Below are 17,210 nucleotides of genomic sequence, written 5' to 3' on the forward strand. Positions count from 1 at the left end.
AAAATTAATCATTAACAATTTCATTCAATTAAAGTCAGATTATAATTTAATTGGCCTGACTCCCAAACTGACGTAGCGGTATTGCTTGGTATTGCTAAAGTTTTTGCAGAAAGCCAACAACAAATACCATTTCTATTTGACTTTTTTAACTGACAAAGTAAAAAACCACAATTTCACATCACATCATCTTTTCTTGCTAGCGAAAAATGGAGAGTCTACAATGAGTTGTGTACAATTGTATGAACAACAATCTAGTTACTGTTGTACTATATGAAACTCACCCAACCACCCATTATGAACCTATCTAACCTCACTTTTGACATTTGGTATGTTTTATTTATACAGTTTCTCTTATTAATAGTTAATAATAATAGTTTTAGTTTTACGAATTGAAAACTTTTGGAACCTTTCTTTTAAGAGAATAGCAATGACATTTTGTCAACGTTGACATAAGTATCGAAGATAAACAAACTTTGAGGTTAAGTCATGGACAGAAACAAACCGGGACAAAGCCAAGGCAGCAGAGGCCACAAAGCCAAAATAACGCAACAGCCCCCAGATCTATTCATCGCACTTGGCGCTAAACAATCATCACCCAGAGATGACCCAAAACGCAGCGTCCCCCTGCCCAAAACCACTGTCAGTTCCCACTTACAGGCGAGTTCCAGCAAAGTCCCGGACAAACTGAAAAGGGAGGGAAGCTCGTCGAGTTTGTCTGGTGTGCCCCCTTCGAAAAAAATGAAAGTTGCGCTACCGGGGGCGCGCACGGGGATTGCCGGTACTTCTACTAGCAGTATGATTCCTTTAGAGCGTATGGGAGTGGAACCGTGGGAGGCGTTGGCGGTCGATTGTGAATCTGCCGATTTATTCGAGAACATAATGAGTGCGGTCAATTCGGGGAATAACGAGAAAGCTGTACGTCCACACGTTTGCGTAAATTTAGATTAATCCGCGTGTTTCAGGTCAGCTACATTCTAGGTGTGATCCGCTCTTTGAAAGGACAGAGAACGAAAATTTGCAAAATTGTGTATTTGAGTCTTTTGTTGACTTGCAGTTGCAAACCGACGCTGTTTACCAACGAAAATATCATCGCCGCTGTTGTGAGCGTTTTGCGTCGTGATGTCACTTCTGGTGTTAAGGGGAATAATAAAACCAATGCGTACTTTCATATTTTATTTATGAACTTGGTGACACACGCTTTTGCCGATGTTGGCCACTGGCCTGATGTTTTCGTAAAAGTGAGGATATTTATACAGTTTTTATCAAAAAAAAAAACAACAAACAAATTTGTAGATTTATGTAGAAGATGCTGTCGCGGACAGGATTTTTATCGATAATCCGTACTGTAAGCCCTTCGTTGACAACGTCATCACAGCTTTCAATACAAAACTACCACCTTCATCGCTCTTTAAATCGGAAACGTGGAATTCTGCCGCGAGAGACACTTCCAGCCCGCTAACCATAATGAGCAACGACGACGAGAGCAAAACTGAACGTAACTAGTGTTGGTAAAGACTTTCTCGAGTTTTTTATTTAATTGTTTGTAGCTTGTATCGAGCACAAGGTGGCTGTCGAAAACTGGAACGTCAAAGTGTACCCTCGCTTCACCCACTCTCAAGAAAACGTGGAAAAAATCGTATTGGAAGCAATCAAAGAACAGCTAGCTCGTCGGCAGCAACCCGAAACTATTACAAAAAATTTCGTTCGATTTTTGAGCATAGCGTGCGGACTCGTCGAAATTCGAATAATTGCGGTGTCGAGAATAGAAAGTTGGTTGCACAATCACAAACTGATGAAACCGGCGCAAGAACTCTTGGCTTATCTGTGCTACAACTGTTCGGCGAGCTCGCAAAGAGATTTGGAAATAATCTCTCAACTGAGCAAATTACGATTGAAGAACAAACCGATGGTCAACTTCTTCAACAACTGTCTAAGAGAGATGGTTTTCTCGTTCCCGGAAAACTTGTACCCTCTCCTCAAGTACACGATCTACAACGAGCTGTCCAACGCGCGCAACACCAACAATTTGATCGTCGTGGGGGCGCTCTTTCAGGTCGCTCCCGAAGCGAGCGCCGACGCTTTCGCCGACATCTGTTTGGTAAGTTGGTCGCATCAATCGACACCCCCTCTCTGACGACGCTCTTCCCAGGAACTCTTGCTGAACAAAGACGATTATCTGCGTTCGTTGAGGGCGCTCTTGAAAGAGATAAATCGAGTGTTACGGCACGACTTCAACCTCTTGAGCATCGTACATTCGCTGCTGCGCGAACGCAAAGAGTTCGCCAACAGCGTGCGCGAGTCGGAGTTCCGCGAACGCGTCTTCTTCTCTTCGGCCGATTTGGTCTGCATGTGCATGCTCCTGTGCGTCACTCCGCAAGTCAGAGACGCCTCCAGTCAGAACAAGCGAGACGTGACAGTCTTGAAGGCGTTCCAGAAGCAAGTCAGCAACATACAGAGGGAGGCGGTCACGTGGCTGAACGATTCGGCGCTGAGAGTGTTCAGACCGAACGTGAACGACTTCCACCACGTTCTCTTGAAAGTCTTGTTCTTGGAACAAGCCGAACACTACTACAAAGTGGACTCGTGGCCCGGAGAGAACGAGAGGAATTTGTTCTTGAGGCTCGCGAGCGAAATCCCGCTGCTTCAAGCTACACTACTGAGGATTCTTCTGATTGGGAATTCGAAAGAGCATCCGATCAGTCCCACCGAAGCGATCGAGATCAGCGACCAGTTGATCCGGCGAGCGGCCAATCTACCGCAAGACTGTGCCCCCCCGTTGGCCATCGATAACATCGAGATCATCGGTATCTATTTCAGCCTCTGCAGCTACAACTATCCAGAAAATATTACTTTACCGACGGGCTACGTCCCTCCGAGTCTGGCCATTTCGGGACTCTACTGGAAAGTGTGGTTGATTCTGTTGATTTTGGCCGCCCACAACCCCATGACTTTCGGGAACGAAGTCTGGAACAAGTACCCCACCTTGCGGATGTTTATGGAAATGTGCATCACAAAGTGAGTAGAATAACTAATGCTTTGCACGATGTTCTTGCTGCCTCAACTAAGTCAGAACACCATATTTACACTTTGAAAAATGACAAGCGTGAGCTGTCAAATGAATGTCAAATTTACAAATCGACATAAATCACAGTTCACAGCCAACTACGATGTTGGAAACATTTATAATTTTGTATCCGTACTACCAACCTTATAAATCAAAAAGTACTAGAGACCAAGTCTGCTAATCTTAATTTTAAATCTAATGGACGAATAATAAAAATGTGATCTGACAAAATAAATCTCTTGCCGTAGTCATTTTTCTTTTCCTCCGCCAACTATGGCCTCGCTGGATGAAGACTACCAATCGCGCGAACAACAAATCCTGGCGTTGGAGAAGCAAAAAATCCTCGAGTTCGAATCGCATCTGGCGGCGGCCAGCACCAAAATGGAGATAACCGAGCAGAGCAGTCTCCTGTTGCCCCAACTGATGGAATTGCGCCCGGAAGGTGAAGCCCGACGGCCCCCTCAAGCCGTCCTCGACCAGTTGCTGCACCTCAACAACACCCACCGCATGGGACACTTGCTGTGTCGCTCCCGCAATCCCGACTTCTTGTTGGACATAATGTCGCGACAGGGGGGCACAGCGCACATGCCGTGGTTGGCCGAACTGGTCCACAATTCGGAGGGTGCTTTGGCACACCTGCCGGTACAGTGCCTGTGCGAGTACCTCCTGTCGACGGCACCCACCGAGAAGCTGACGAAGCACGGACAGCTGCTGGCGCATCTGAGGACTGTGGTCAACGAGAACGACTCGCAGACGGCGTGCGAAGTTCTCGAGTATCTCTTCAGGAGGTTGACCTCCGATCACGGAGCGAGCAGGACGCAAGCCACCAAAGGGTTGAATCTGATTTTGGCGCCCGGCGACGAGACCGAAACGAACAACACGAACTGGTTGACGAGTTACATCAGACAGTTTCCGCACTTTGCCATGATCAAGCCGGTGCTGGTGCAGTTCTTGAGGCAGGCGCTGCAGATCGAGACGAATCCGTCGAGGGTGTCGAGTTACATCAACTTCTTGGCCATTCAGGACTGCAACGATTCGTTCACGGAACTGCACGATTTGATCGCCGATTTGTCGTCGGTGATCATCGAGAGACACAGTGTGGCATCGTACGTCCTGCCGGGACCCGACAATCAAACGTTGAAGAATCTCCTGACGATCTTCTCGACGCACATCCAGAAGGCGCAAGAGTACTCCGAAGATATATACAGTTCGTTGCAAAACTACAACGAATACGTCTTGATCACGTGGATGTCAGGGGAGCAGTGTCACATGCAGACGCTCGTCATCCACGCCGCCATCGTCCTCTTGACGTACGGCCCCTTGGAGAACTTCGATCCTTTCGACAGGTTGCTCAACTTCTGGTTCCCGGAGAACGGCGAACACCCGCGAGCTTACGTCCCGGACACCAACGAGAGGACGTCCTACTTGCCCGACTGGATGAAACTCAGGATGATCCGATCGAACGTGCCGCGTCTCGTCGACGCCGCCATCGAAAAGCTCGAACCACCAAAGCTGGTGCTCTTCATACAATCGTTCGGAATTCCGACCACTTCGATCAGCAAACTGTTGAACACTCTTGACAAGGCCACGCTTTTGGATGCGAAACTGGTCGTAGACTCGGTCCTGGACAAGACTTACATGATACAATTGGTGGAGGTGCAGAACAAACGAGGAGCGGTGGGCGGAGAGACGTTCGTCAAGGCCATAGAAATGCAGATGCCGGTGGTGCAAGACGCCGACGTCGACGTAGCGATCGAGACGAAGAAAGCGTTACCTGATCTGGTGAAGAGTCAGCAAATCGCGTCCAGCGCTGGGAGCATCGTCAACATGTTGAACAATATTTTCAGTCCCAATTACTCCGGCAGCAAGAACAAAGACATTCTCAATTTGACCAAGGTGAGCGAGCGCTGAAATAAAAACGAAGTGTTGATTTGTTTTGCGCAGATGTCGTTTGAGCAGCAATCGATCGACTTGATCTTCAACTATTTGAAATCGCTTCCGATGAACTTCATCACTCCTGTCATCCTCAAGTACAACTCGTTGTCGACCATTTTTCGACTGTTATTTCCGTTGAACGATCGCAACAACGAGAAGATCGTCATGGCGACGAATTTTTTAAATCACTTGACAGACGAGCACAACTGCATTTGTGCTTTTTTGAAGCAGTACTTGAAAACGTGTCGCAGTGTCAAAATGGAAGTCAAAAAGGAACCGGACGACGTTGTCTCAACAGGTCCGGACATTACGGGGGAGAGGCTCGGGAATATTTTGAGCGAGGCCAAAACGCAAGACGAGAAGATCGGATTGTTGGTCGATTGGTTGTCGACGATCGAGTTGGAGATCGCGTATTCGCAAAAACAAAAACTACAGGTGGGTAGATCGTGTGTTGATCGCACCCGCTCAGTCGTCTGTTTCAGAAGGACATGTTGTTCTCCAAGGAGAATTTGTCGTTCAGGCCGCTGCTGATGTCGCTGGTCTTGCAGAGAGCCAGTTGGCAGAGTTTGCACGGCATCATGAACTACCTCCTGCGAGACGACATCTCGGACATTTGTTCCGTTTCCGCTCTGGATTTTCTCTGTGCCTTGACTCAAAGCCCCAAGCTTTGGCAAGGTCGCGATAAGGCCATACCCAAACATCATCATTCTGAAGACGTGTTCGAACTGGGAAAGGACAAGGTAAAGCTCAATTTGTAATGGATAAGTTGGTAACTCCGCAAAACTTCACGTGCGAGAAGTAAGGTGTTAATTTATGCCGATAGCTTATTCGTAAGCGATCACACGTCAAGGGAATGACGTTGTAGCAAAGTCGCCGTAAGTTGGTATTAAAAAATCCCCTAACTGAAAAACCAGGTTGGCAATAAAAAATTACTGTGTTTTTGTGTACATAATCTGCAAAAAAAGATATGGGGCGGCTATGGAAAACAAAATTCCTGAAAACTGTCACTTGTCAATTGGGACATTTACGTGAAGATTATTTTAAAAAATGATTTTCACTCGAGAATCTTATTTTCAAACTGCGAATGAAGAAAATAGTGACCTTGTTTGTTATTTAAGCAAAACTGTACCTCATCAACGCTGTTAATATGGTGAAAGCCCCGCCACGTTCTCAAAAGTTTTATGTTCTTATTAAGTAATAAACCAGGGCGATTACGTTTTATGGCACAACACTACAGGTACCAAATTAAGTTAATATCCTTTATAAACCAGCTCTAAGTGTGGCGTGTCTCGAAAACGACTCAATCGTTCTCTTCCAGGCACTCATATTAGTGAAGTACATCTTGGAAGAGAGCAAACAGAACACCACCAACTGGCAGAAGAAAATGGAGTCTCGGTTGGTACTCCTGTTGAAGTGTATGAAAAATTGCGCGTCGAATATTTTGGAGATACTGTTGAAGAGCGCCGACGACGACATCTACTCCCGCGAACTCCTCCTGATGATTTACATGTCGCTGCCGTCATCCGGTCAGCACTTGGCCAACAAAGACATCTCCAAACAGGCGTACTCAAAGAACTGCCCCAGTTCCGCCGACGAAATCTCTCACTGTTTGTTAAGCGCTCTGGCGGCGACCCCGCGCAGCAAAGACTGGCCGAGAAAGAGTCAAGATTTGGAGTTGTGCGCCAGGAAATTGACGGCGACTCATCCGGTTTTGGTGCTGCGACAGCTGCCGATGCTGGCTGGGAGCTTGAAAGGACGGGCGCAGTACGACTGGGGGGTGTTGAAAAACAGAGGTCACTTGTTGCTCTTCGGACAAGTGCTGGGACTGCTGGAGTTGTTGCAACCGATTGTTTTCGAGCAGAGTCACACTCTGTGCGACATCTTGGACTCGTATTTCCTCCTGTTGCAGTACCATGGACACATGAAAGACTTGTGTGTGTTGGTGCAAAGAATCATCACTTTTATACAGAACTGGATGACGCACGACATAAAAGGGGCGTCGAGGTATCTGCAGGAGCACGGATCAGTATTAGTGTAAGTCTTTGCGGGGTGTTAAATTCGCGCGTGATGAGTTGGTTGCAGTGACATCCAGATGGTCCAGCCCGGGATTCGACCGCTCCTCTCCAACGTGTCTCTACCAGTCGGGGATCAAAGCACTCCACCTGAAGTGTTGGTTCGTACGGCGATGTCCCCGATGGTGGATCCGCTGCCGCCGCATTGGCCTCAGCTTCTGGCGGCGCTCCAGTCCTCAGAAAACTTGACGGTGCTCCAGGAGTTGGACCACATCACCAACAAGAAGCCGCACCTGCTCGAGATTCCGTCGCAGCATTTGTACAACTACATCAGTTCGTCCAGCGGGACCGTTAGGTCTCTGGCGTTGATGTTGATTGTTCGCTGGTTGAAACACAATCCCAAAGCTGCCTCGGAGGCCCTACCGGCCATTCTGACATGTTTGAACAGCAAAAATGGAGATGTCGTTGCGAGCATTTTAGAGAAATTGTCCGATTTGGTTTCGGTGATGCAAGAGTACGGGAAAGTAATACTGACGAAGGTCTTCCAATTGGGGATGCAATCCACTTTAAACACCACCACTAACATAACGAAAAGTATCGATTTGTTGAATTTACAGTCGGGGTGTTAATAAATTGTACAATCGTTTTACTTACGAAACTGTATTTAAAAAACAACAAAACATTAAATGTTCAAATCTAAGTCGTCCAGATCTTCTTGACTTTCGAATATTGAAGATGAAATTTTTGTGTCTGCGTTGACAATTTTTTTAAACTTGAATTTCGGCGCGCAAGCATTTTTTTCTGTCGCCGGAAAATCATTTTCTTTTTCACTTGTCTTGCTAGGCACTGCGTCGGCATTATCGCTTTTATATTTGGGTGGATCATCATTCGACGTCAACCTGAATTTATTCATGAACTGTTTGAAGACCTTTGTACCTTGGGACAACTCCTTCCCTGTCCTCTCTTCGGATGCACCAGTTTCATCTATCGCCGTCTCGTTCTTCCCTTGACCATCTTCCACCTCCGTCTCACCCTCTCTCTCACAATTTAAACGAAACTCGTCGGTGTCGCCCAAGAGCAAAACATCATTTACGCTCGGCATCCGACTAAGCGCGACCGCATCACTCTCCAAATCGTTTATATTGTCCCCCAACCTAATTTTTTTCGACGTGATCTCCTCCGGCGACCTGACCCTTTTCGTCTTGTGCGCATTTTCCGATCGATCAAATTCGGGCTGGTTCTTTTCAACGTGAAAAAATCTCGATTCGATCTGGTGGACCGGCGGCGCACTTCTATCCTCACCTCTCTTCGCCGTTGCGTTCCTGTTTACCGACTGTAACTCTTTCCGAAGCAAATCATCAAGTTCCAACCTTCCCAAAACAATTTTCGCCAGTTTGCGATAATTGTCGACGGGATCGTCCGGAAAATCGCTTCGCACGTCAAAGCGCAAATCGAAGATGGACGAATCGGTTTCCATCGACGTTTCGAGTAAAATAACAGCGGTTACGGCGTCTACGATTTGGACTTCTTCGTGGTACATGAGACGAGCGTGTCCTTGAGACAACCTGCTCGGCAGAGTTAATCACAAAAGCTTGTATTTTGAGTAAAACTGACCTCACTAGACTGTCCAGGAGCCGAACCGTTGTCCTGGACTTATTCCGAGAGTTTTTCCGCCTCTGGGCTTGATAGTAAGCGCTTAAAATCCTGTTGGAGTCGTCAGTCAAGGTCGGATGGATTTTTTTGATCACCGCGAAGTACGCCTTCGATTGGTCATTTCAAATCACGAAACAATCAATTTCCCATACTCACTTGTAACGTCTCAACTGTCCAGTTGATGCTTTCCGACAACTTCGACGAACTGGAGTTGTCTTGACAACTGAGAATGTAGTCGACCAGTTGCGAATCGTAAACTGAGTCGACTTTGTCTCGAAGAAGTAGAATTAAGTCGAAACGACTGAGTAGCGGACTAGCTAAGGCTACATTAGTATTAAGAGGTTGCGACGGGTCGATGTTGCCCTTCGGATTGGTCGCTGCCAATATGGAACACCGCGTGCTGAGCTTGCACACGATGCTCGCCTGTTAAAAATGCATCATCGAGTCGAAAAAAATGCGACAACATACTTTAGCAACGCTGATGCTTTGTTGCTCCATAGCTTCGTGAATGCTGATCCGGTCGTGTTCTTTCATCGAATTGAACTCGTCGATGCAACAGATTCCGCCGTCTGACAGAACGAGGGCGCCACCTTCCAACTGCCACTCGCCGTTCTCCTGAAACAACGCTTGAAACAAACGACAAACGCGCACACTTGTTTACCATGACAGCTGTTACGGTCAGTCCCGCCGCTGTAGACCCAACTCCCGTCGTCAGCACCGATCTGGGGATGATTCTGGAGGCGAATCTGAGAAGTTGGGACTTTCCCGTTCCAGGATCTCCCACTAGCAGCAGATGAGGTTCGGCGCGCGTCCGCACTCCCGTGTTGGAGCTGTTGACGTCGCTTCCCCCGGCCAAGACCACCGCCACCGCCAGTTTCACAACGAAGAGACCGAAAAGCTGAGGACTGAGATGACGAAAAAACCGTCAGTTGTTCGTACTTGCGGACAAATCGACTTCAAGATTATGTTTCTAGCGGCGAGAGATCTGTCGGAGTAGGTCTTCCAGAAGGCTTGGAACATGTCCTTGAGCTCGGGCGTGAGCGAGACCGTTGAGCTGTTGTTGTTTACTTGGATGTGGTTCGCTTTGATGACCAACTCGACCTCGATTTTTTTACCGACGACAAATGGTTTTGACCGCCTTTTGATTACCCCGCTGCAGAAAAAATAGATAGTTGCGGAACATAATCACTATAATACCGACCACACAGTGATGTTGTCCCCAGGTTTGCAGCTGTCCACCAAATCGTCTTCAAGAGTGACCCACATGGACGTGGGCATGCTCCCCACGTCAAGCTTATTAACTGTCTCTTGCATCCTTATTTCTTGGTAGTCTTTACAAAACTCTGGACTCAACTCTCCCATGCTCACCACATTTGTTCCTTTGCACTCTACCGGATTCAAACACTTATTGGGGGGTTTTATCATATTCTTCATCTCATACTCTGCATTGACAGTCATGACATGTTTACATTTTGTACAAACATATTCTCTTTGAAACTCCAACATCCTCATCGACGTCATTCTTATCACAGTACCTGATTAAACATTACATTTATACAAATATTCCATTTTGTTTTTTGGGAGATTAAACCTGTAACTTGTAGAAACTTGTTGGCATCATCATTCTGTGGAAATTTAGTTCTGTGCAATTCTGGAAACATTGGAAGACTGTAAATTCTACAGTGGACATGTTTTTTTATTGTATAATTGCCCTCAGACTCTGAGGTCATGTCCATTTGGATCTTTCTGAGGGCAGCATCCCACTCTTGCAATGACTTTTCTGGCTCTTTCAAAATGTTATTTCCCAAATTTGGATCATTTTCAAACAATTCCAAAAAGCTGCAAAAAACTTTGTTACATCAGATTACTTAATTGTAATGTTACACTTGCTTGATCTTGATGGAAAAATATTTGTTTAGATCCAAATTGTTTAAGATTTCCACAATACTGTCTCTGTGGTATGACAGCAAATATTTGTCACACATTGCAAAACTCAATTAAATTAATTGTAATCCCTTTTTATTTTAAATCCACTCTATATATATATATACCTCCTTTTCCGTCCTAGGGACCTTAAACCCACAGCCTAAACCCTAAGATCTAAATCCTAGAGCATTCCTAGGTGTTCTGTGATTCCTCGAGGTAGTGGTAGTAAAAAAAAAATAACTAAAACTATGGTTGCCAAACGTTAAAACATAAATAGTGCAAGTGTAGTAAAGTAAAGTATTCTAAAACTCTTCTTTGTGTTTTACAGGATTTTGAAAATTTAGCACTTTAGTAAAGTAAGGTCTGTGCGCATTTAAGTATGTTTAAGAATTGACAAGACAACTTTCGCTGATAAATTTACTTAGTACTTTGTACAGCAATTATTAAATTAGTAATAATAAGAACACAACCATAACACAACACCACAATTTGAACTGTTGTTTGTTGTTAACAGCTGATTGTCCTAACAGACATTGCGCATGCGTGTGGCCGTGTGTACTTCAAAATTTTAAAGTTTGTGATAATGTCTTATTTATAAAATGTATTTAAAAGTACGTATTACTTTAAAATGTATTTAGTGTAAAAACAAACATAGAATTTCGTTCTAAATCTTCTGTTGAGTTTAGCATCGTCTCATTTTCTCTTTTCGCTGTAGCGCCATCTTGTTGCTAAAATATGGAACGATCTTTGTTACACGTTGCCAGATCTTCAAGCATCCCCTTAGTTATTTTTTTTTTTCGATTTAACCTTAACCAGTTATTCTTTCCATTGCAAATATAATACAGCGTGATCAACAATGACTGAGTCTGTTGGCAATAAAACAATTGAAAATACTGGTGATTTTTGTCTAGTAATTGGCACTGACCACGCACTGACCGGATTTTTTAACTTGAGATGACATTAAAAACATTCTTGGTAATGCAGGTTATGTTTATACTATTACAAAAATTAACCTTCGTTCGTAAATTTTAAATTTGCTAAATTTCATTGTTACCAACAGACTCAGTCATTCTTGATCACTCCGTATAATATGAATATCTATACCCCGTAATAAAACTTCATCATTACAAAACACAATTTCACTTATTCATTGGAAACAGTTAATAGAAAATCATTCTTAAAAGTTATACATAAAAATTACGTATTCTACAGGTTAGTTTGCGTTTTCGCTTTGCATTGTTGCTGTTTCTCCGGTTTCGTTTTGCATTGTTGCTGTTTCTGCGGTTTCGTTTTGCGTTGTTGCTGTTTCTGCGGTTTCGTTTTGCGTTGTTGCTGTTTCTGCGGTTTCGTTTTGCGTTGTCGCTCCTTCCCCGGTTTCGTTTTGCGCCGTCGGTACTTCAGGGGAAGAATCTGCGATGAACAAATCCATCAACTGACGTATCGTGACCTTGTTCTTATCCCAGTTTTGCGCATCCGTACTGATCGCCTTTTGAATACTCTCCTCGATGGTGTTCTTTATGAAGAATTTATGGACAACCGTCGGCCTAAAACCACAAAGTTACCACTGCCCTCGCCTGCTCCAACACCTACTAACTTTGTTTGTCCGATTCGGTGCACTCTGCCGATCGCTTGGCGTTCCTCTCCGGGATTCAACAGCGGTTCCGTTAAGATGACGTGAGTCGCCTCGATCAAGTTGAGCCCTTTGCCTCCCAGATGAATCGGTAGGAGCAGCGCCGTGATGTTCTGCTTCTCGTCCTGTCAACTCTCACCTCAACCTCAGATCATCACAATGACAACAACAATTACCTTGAACCGTTCGATTTGTTTTTCCAGATTCCCGCTGACCACGAGCTCTGTGGAGATGTCGTTGTTGATCAGCGCGTCTTTCATGTAGGTCAGCACCGAGATCCACGACGAGAACACCAACACCTTTACGCTCTCGTCTTCGGCTTTCAGCTGCAGGATCAGCTTGATTATGCTCTCGACTTTCGTTGAGTAGTTCCCTTTGATTTTCGTGCTGTCCGAGATGGTGCTGTGTTCGCCGGCCTTGATGTACGAGATGTCGATGACCAGATGGTAAGCCCGACAGACGGAACACTGGACGTGGTGGCCCCGCGTCTGCAAAATCATCGTTGCAACAGTCGCACCGATCGAAACTCACCCACCTGTTCGATTAAGAGCTGGATGCACTCCAAACAGTAACTGTGGCCGCACGGAAGGATACTCCAGTGTTGCTCTAGCGTGTTTTTGCAGATGGGACAAGGATCGGGACTCTGACCCTCGTACTGTTGCTTGTGCAGAGTCTCCAAGTAGCTTCTGATGCCCAAGTTTTTCTCCAGATGGTCCATATTCTGTCTGTCCTCATTGTGAAGCACAGTTCTCTGGTACTCCAGCTGGAATTGACAACTCGTGAAATTTTCACTCACACACTCTGCACGTGACAAACCTCGTGCTCGTCCAAAACATGGATCGTCTCCAATTTGTTTTCCAAATTGTAAGTAAGATTCTTCAGCAGCGGCGTCAACTTCTTCTGCGACTTCTCCTCGACGGCTTGCTCCTTCAACCGCAACCTGATCTTGCACATGTTCAGTTCGTCTTGAGCGCAAATCTGCCGATCCAGATGCGTCCACAGTTTTCTCACTTCTTTGAATTCCTTCTTCAACGTTTCGATTATGTTGATGTGGATTTCTCCGTCTTTGACCAGATCGTTGTTGGCGTTTTTCGCCCGACCGACGGCTACAAGCGCTGCAAAAAAACAAATCACCAACAACTCCCCCACACTGTGATTGTTTACATTTGAAGATGAGCTCTTCAGTGGTCGGCTTCCAACTCCCTTTCAGCGACATCTCCTCGAAGTTCGCCGTCCGCTTGCTCATCGAAAACAACTTGAATTCGTACGACTTGAGGTGATCGTTGGCCACGCAAACCTCACACTTCTTCTTGCTTTTGGATTTCTTTTGAGGTCTCAGATGGCAGTCGGTCGCTTTTTCTACCAACTCTTGAGCTATGACGATTTGGAATTCGTCTTGGGGGCAGTGCGTGTACAGGTTATTGACAACATCGATGGTTTTTTCTCTCAGTTCTGATATGGTGTCGTCCCAGGTGGCGATCTCGTAAATTATGCTTCTCTCATTTCTGAAACTGCACTCCACCAGTAGTACCAACTCTCCGAACCTACACTCCGACATACTTGACTGTAGGTTCCACGTTGGCAACAGCGAGCAAGTTCTCGATTTTGGTGTGCAAATCTTGGGTGAACTCGTGCACGCAGATCCAGTTCAACAAGTCGCTGTACCACTGTCCAGCGCGCAAAACAAAACTCCCCTGCAACTTCTCGATGTTGGCAGAAATGAACAAACTGTCTTGGAGCGCCGACATCGACTAAAAACCCCCAAAAAACAACTCAAAAATCGTCTGCTTTCGAATATCCCAGCACAAAGTTTCCTTTTTCTTTTAAAACGCCCTCCTTTGGAGTTATTACAAACTACCCAACAATCGTTGTCATGGCAACGACCACGTCCATAGCAACCGTTGTTATGTACGCAACGACTGTTTGTTTTCCTCAACCTAAAATTACAAAAACCCACCTGACTGATAAATCTCTCGATGTACTTCTGTTCCAGATCCGCGCAGTCCTTCCTCAGAGTGTCATCCCTCAGAGTCCTGTCCTCAACGGGACACATCTCCAGGATTTCGGCGAGATTGTGCATCGTGTGTATCACCTGCAACCTGTCAACGGTCAACTTGGCAACTTTCTCCTCTTCGGTGAAGCGAGTGTACAGCTGGAGCACTTTGCGGTACTCCTCGATGGCGTGTTCGGGTGTCTGGAGTAATAAGTAGATGCCGGCGAGTCCTGTCAACACACGTTACAATCTCCCCCTGCACTCGGCCGCTCTCTCACCGTTCAAAGAGCTCAAAACCACTCTCAAGTACTCTTCGCTTTCCGTGGTGTTCTTGGCGATGAGCGCGTCCAGCAGGTCCTTCATCGACTTGACCGGCTTCTTCGTGGCTAAGTAGCGAGTCCTAACTGAGTTGGGGTAACTGCAGACCTGACGCAGAGACAGCAAAGGCGCCAACACCATCTTGATGGAGCTCTTGTCCAGACTGTGGAGCGGAATGGAGGAGTCATAGCGGGTGGCTCTTTCGACGAAAGCTTCGCAACTCGATTGGTGTTCGCACCTGTAGAAGTAGTGCTCGACGGCCGAGAAGTAGAGCCAGTGCTCCTCCACGGTCTGGTTGGGAATGTTAATCTGGAAGAATCTCGATTTTCGTTTGTGTCAAACTTTTCGCGGGTGGTACCTGATCGATGATTTCGTCTTTGGAGGAGCGCCACAGGACTTGGGACAGGAATTTGTACATGGGTTCGGGTTGCCCCCGGACGTAGGGGTTGAACAACAATTGCTCCCAAGTGTATCTGTCGTTGTACGGTTCCATCTGCAGATAGTCAATCAGTCCGTGCAAGTCTAAAACCTTCTGTTTAAATTTTGTATCGAATCAAATCGTTCGTTTTTCACCTGAAATCTCTTTCGAGATCGGCGTGCCCGTCACCGCCCACCTGAAATTAGCGCTCAATTTCTTCGCCATCGCCGACACCATACTGGTCGGCGTCTCGACGGTTTGCGCTTCGTCGAGGCACAACCGCCACCACTTGACTCTAGTCAGGGGACTCCCGGGAGCCGAGTACCTCCTCTGGTACCTGAACGACAGAGTTTTTTCCGTTTCGGTCAGTCTCAGTTCTGACTGGAGCACGTTGTACGTGGTGATCACCACGTCGTATTTCGCCAGTTCCGTCGGGTAGATCGGCGTCAGCGAGGACCCCCCGTACTGGAGCACCCTGAAATCGCCTCTGATGTGCTTGCAGATTTCTTTGCACCACTGGGTGCGGAGAGACGCTGGCGAAACGATCAGCGTGGCTTTACACTCGACGAGAGGTTGGTTCATCCAACACTGTGGACACCTGTATGGTCCACACTTACTCTTGTAGCCCAAGCAACCGCCGTGTTGGATCTTCTCGCAGTCCACGCAGCTGAAGCTTCCTTCTTTGTGGCTTTTACCGCAGACGCACTGCACCGAATGCGTCTCTCTGTTGTTCGTGGTTTTTTTGTTGACGTCCTGCAGACAACTGTTGTACCACATTTCTAGAGCGACTCGCATCTGAGATCTTTTGCTCTTGCCTTTTACCCAATCTTCGGGCACTTTCAATTTTTTCGGGTTGTCGACGAGGGTTGTTTCGGGGGGCGGAGGTTCGTGGATTTTTCGTTTTTTACTGATCAGTTCCACGGTCGGCGACTGTTCCGAAGTGGAAGGTTCTTTTCTCGACCCAGAATCTGGTGCCGGGTGCGTCAAAATGCAAGCCAACACTTCAACTGTTTTCCCCAAACCCATCTCATCAGCTAAAATGCCACCTCTAGTGCTAGTCTCAACGGTCGGTTTTATTAACTCTACATATCCCGAGTATGTATCATAATAAATGTCTAAACCGGATTTTAACTTTATCACAGTGTAGAGAGGGTGAAGCTCACCTAAAACATTTTTTGTAAAATTGAAACTTGTGCCAAAACAATAAAACCTTCAGGGTCACAAGCCCTCGTTTCTCTGTGCAACATCCACCTGACAGCATCCGCCTGATAAGGTCTAAGTTCTGGCTTAAGTCTAGGGTCTTGGACATTATCACAACCTAAACTTATCTCTTTCTCCCGTGTTTCTTTAACGTTCGTGTATAATCGATTTATCGCATAGTCACTAGACTGATCCATCTCAGTCTCATCTACAAGCAATGGTCACTACTCACAGTTGACAAGAATAAACAAACAGTCTTACCACTATCGCTATCTACTGAAACACCCAACAGTAATGACAATACTGACTGAATACACAATCCAACGCGCTTATTGAATTTGGGCAGTGGTAAATTACAAAAGTAAACGTCAAAATGGACGTCTCCATCAAGAACACGAATATTTATCGCGAATATTTTTGCGGTAATAATTTCTGCAAGAAGATTCTTAACTTAATCAATACAACTATTATCTAGCTTACCTTTAATTAAATCAAATTCTGGTAAAAGCTTAACTAGTAAACTAGTAGAATCTAGTTTGATGAGCAAGTGTTCTTCATCACTCTCCTCCGGAGTGAAGAAACTCATTTTGCAAGACCTCCAACTTTCCGGGAGCACATTGTTCGTACTCCCGACGCAAATCTCACCCAAAAGAAACTCTTTATTCTTCTCCGACGCCACAATTACGTTATGGAACGGTCCGGTACAGGCTTTTTTCCTGCTTCTTCGTTTTTTGATGGGAATGTAATCCAACGGCTTGTGCCAATTCCAGTGTTCTCCGGAGTTGTTTAATTTCGTGGGGACAGACTTTTGCCGACCCATCGCACAATAGTGCAAAAATCACAACAAAACACTTGATATTGTTAGAAATCAAGAGAAAATGACTATTTACACTTTGATTTGAAGGTTACCTAGCACAAAACAACAAACGAGTCAAACGACAGGTGACTTGGTGACATCAATCGGCAACCGAGCGGCGAAAAAGTCACTAAATGGGGGGTGGTGAAGGCGTGGATCAATATGCAGGGGCGGAGGTAACACGGGGAAATAAGGTAGTTGGGAA

The 17,210-nt window shown here is 45.9% G+C and overlaps 3 protein-coding genes across 3 annotated transcripts; 1 reads left to right on the forward strand and 2 right to left on the reverse strand.

The window, feature by feature from the left end:
- The first annotated feature begins 486 nt into the window (after nt 1-486).
- Nucleotides 487-7,711, forward strand: IntS1 (integrator complex subunit 1). The gene is made up of 10 exons (XM_069054120.1): nt 487-915; nt 963-1,238; nt 1,294-1,495; nt 1,548-2,098; nt 2,150-3,015; nt 3,313-4,960; nt 5,009-5,434; nt 5,482-5,739; nt 6,318-7,033; nt 7,082-7,711. The coding sequence occupies exons 1-10, from the start codon at nt 487-489 to the stop codon at nt 7,638-7,640; spliced, it is 5,931 nt and encodes a 1,976-aa protein (XP_068910221.1). The 3' UTR covers nt 7,641-7,711.
- LOC138135400 (DNA helicase MCM9-like) lies at nt 7,656-11,564 on the reverse strand. The gene is made up of 9 exons (XM_069054122.1): nt 10,555-11,564; nt 10,256-10,503; nt 9,866-10,199; nt 9,604-9,817; nt 9,326-9,562; nt 9,133-9,279; nt 8,821-9,087; nt 8,626-8,771; nt 7,656-8,576 (listed from the first exon to the last, which is right to left on the reverse strand). The coding sequence occupies exons 1-9, from the start codon at nt 10,647-10,649 to the stop codon at nt 7,694-7,696; spliced, it is 2,571 nt and encodes an 856-aa protein (XP_068910223.1). The 5' UTR covers nt 10,650-11,564; the 3' UTR covers nt 7,656-7,693.
- Nucleotides 11,565-11,714: 150 nt separating this feature from the next.
- LOC138135399 (E3 ubiquitin-protein ligase SHPRH) lies at nt 11,715-17,106 on the reverse strand. The gene is made up of 14 exons (XM_069054121.1): nt 16,630-17,106; nt 16,411-16,581; nt 16,160-16,357; nt 15,105-16,112; nt 14,890-15,053; nt 14,492-14,840; nt 14,178-14,443; nt 13,781-13,971; nt 13,385-13,731; nt 13,037-13,335; nt 12,756-12,983; nt 12,397-12,708; nt 12,185-12,345; nt 11,715-12,134 (listed from the first exon to the last, which is right to left on the reverse strand). Exons 1-14 carry the CDS (start codon nt 16,967-16,969, stop codon nt 11,804-11,806), a joined length of 4,365 nt encoding a protein of 1,454 aa, XP_068910222.1. The 5' UTR covers nt 16,970-17,106; the 3' UTR covers nt 11,715-11,803.
- Between the last annotated feature and the right edge of the window lie 104 nt (nt 17,107-17,210).

Source organism: Tenebrio molitor, chromosome 7 (genome assembly GCF_963966145.1).
Source record: "Tenebrio molitor chromosome 7, icTenMoli1.1, whole genome shotgun sequence".
In the NCBI taxonomy this organism is placed as follows: domain Eukaryota; kingdom Metazoa; phylum Arthropoda; class Insecta; order Coleoptera; family Tenebrionidae; genus Tenebrio; species Tenebrio molitor.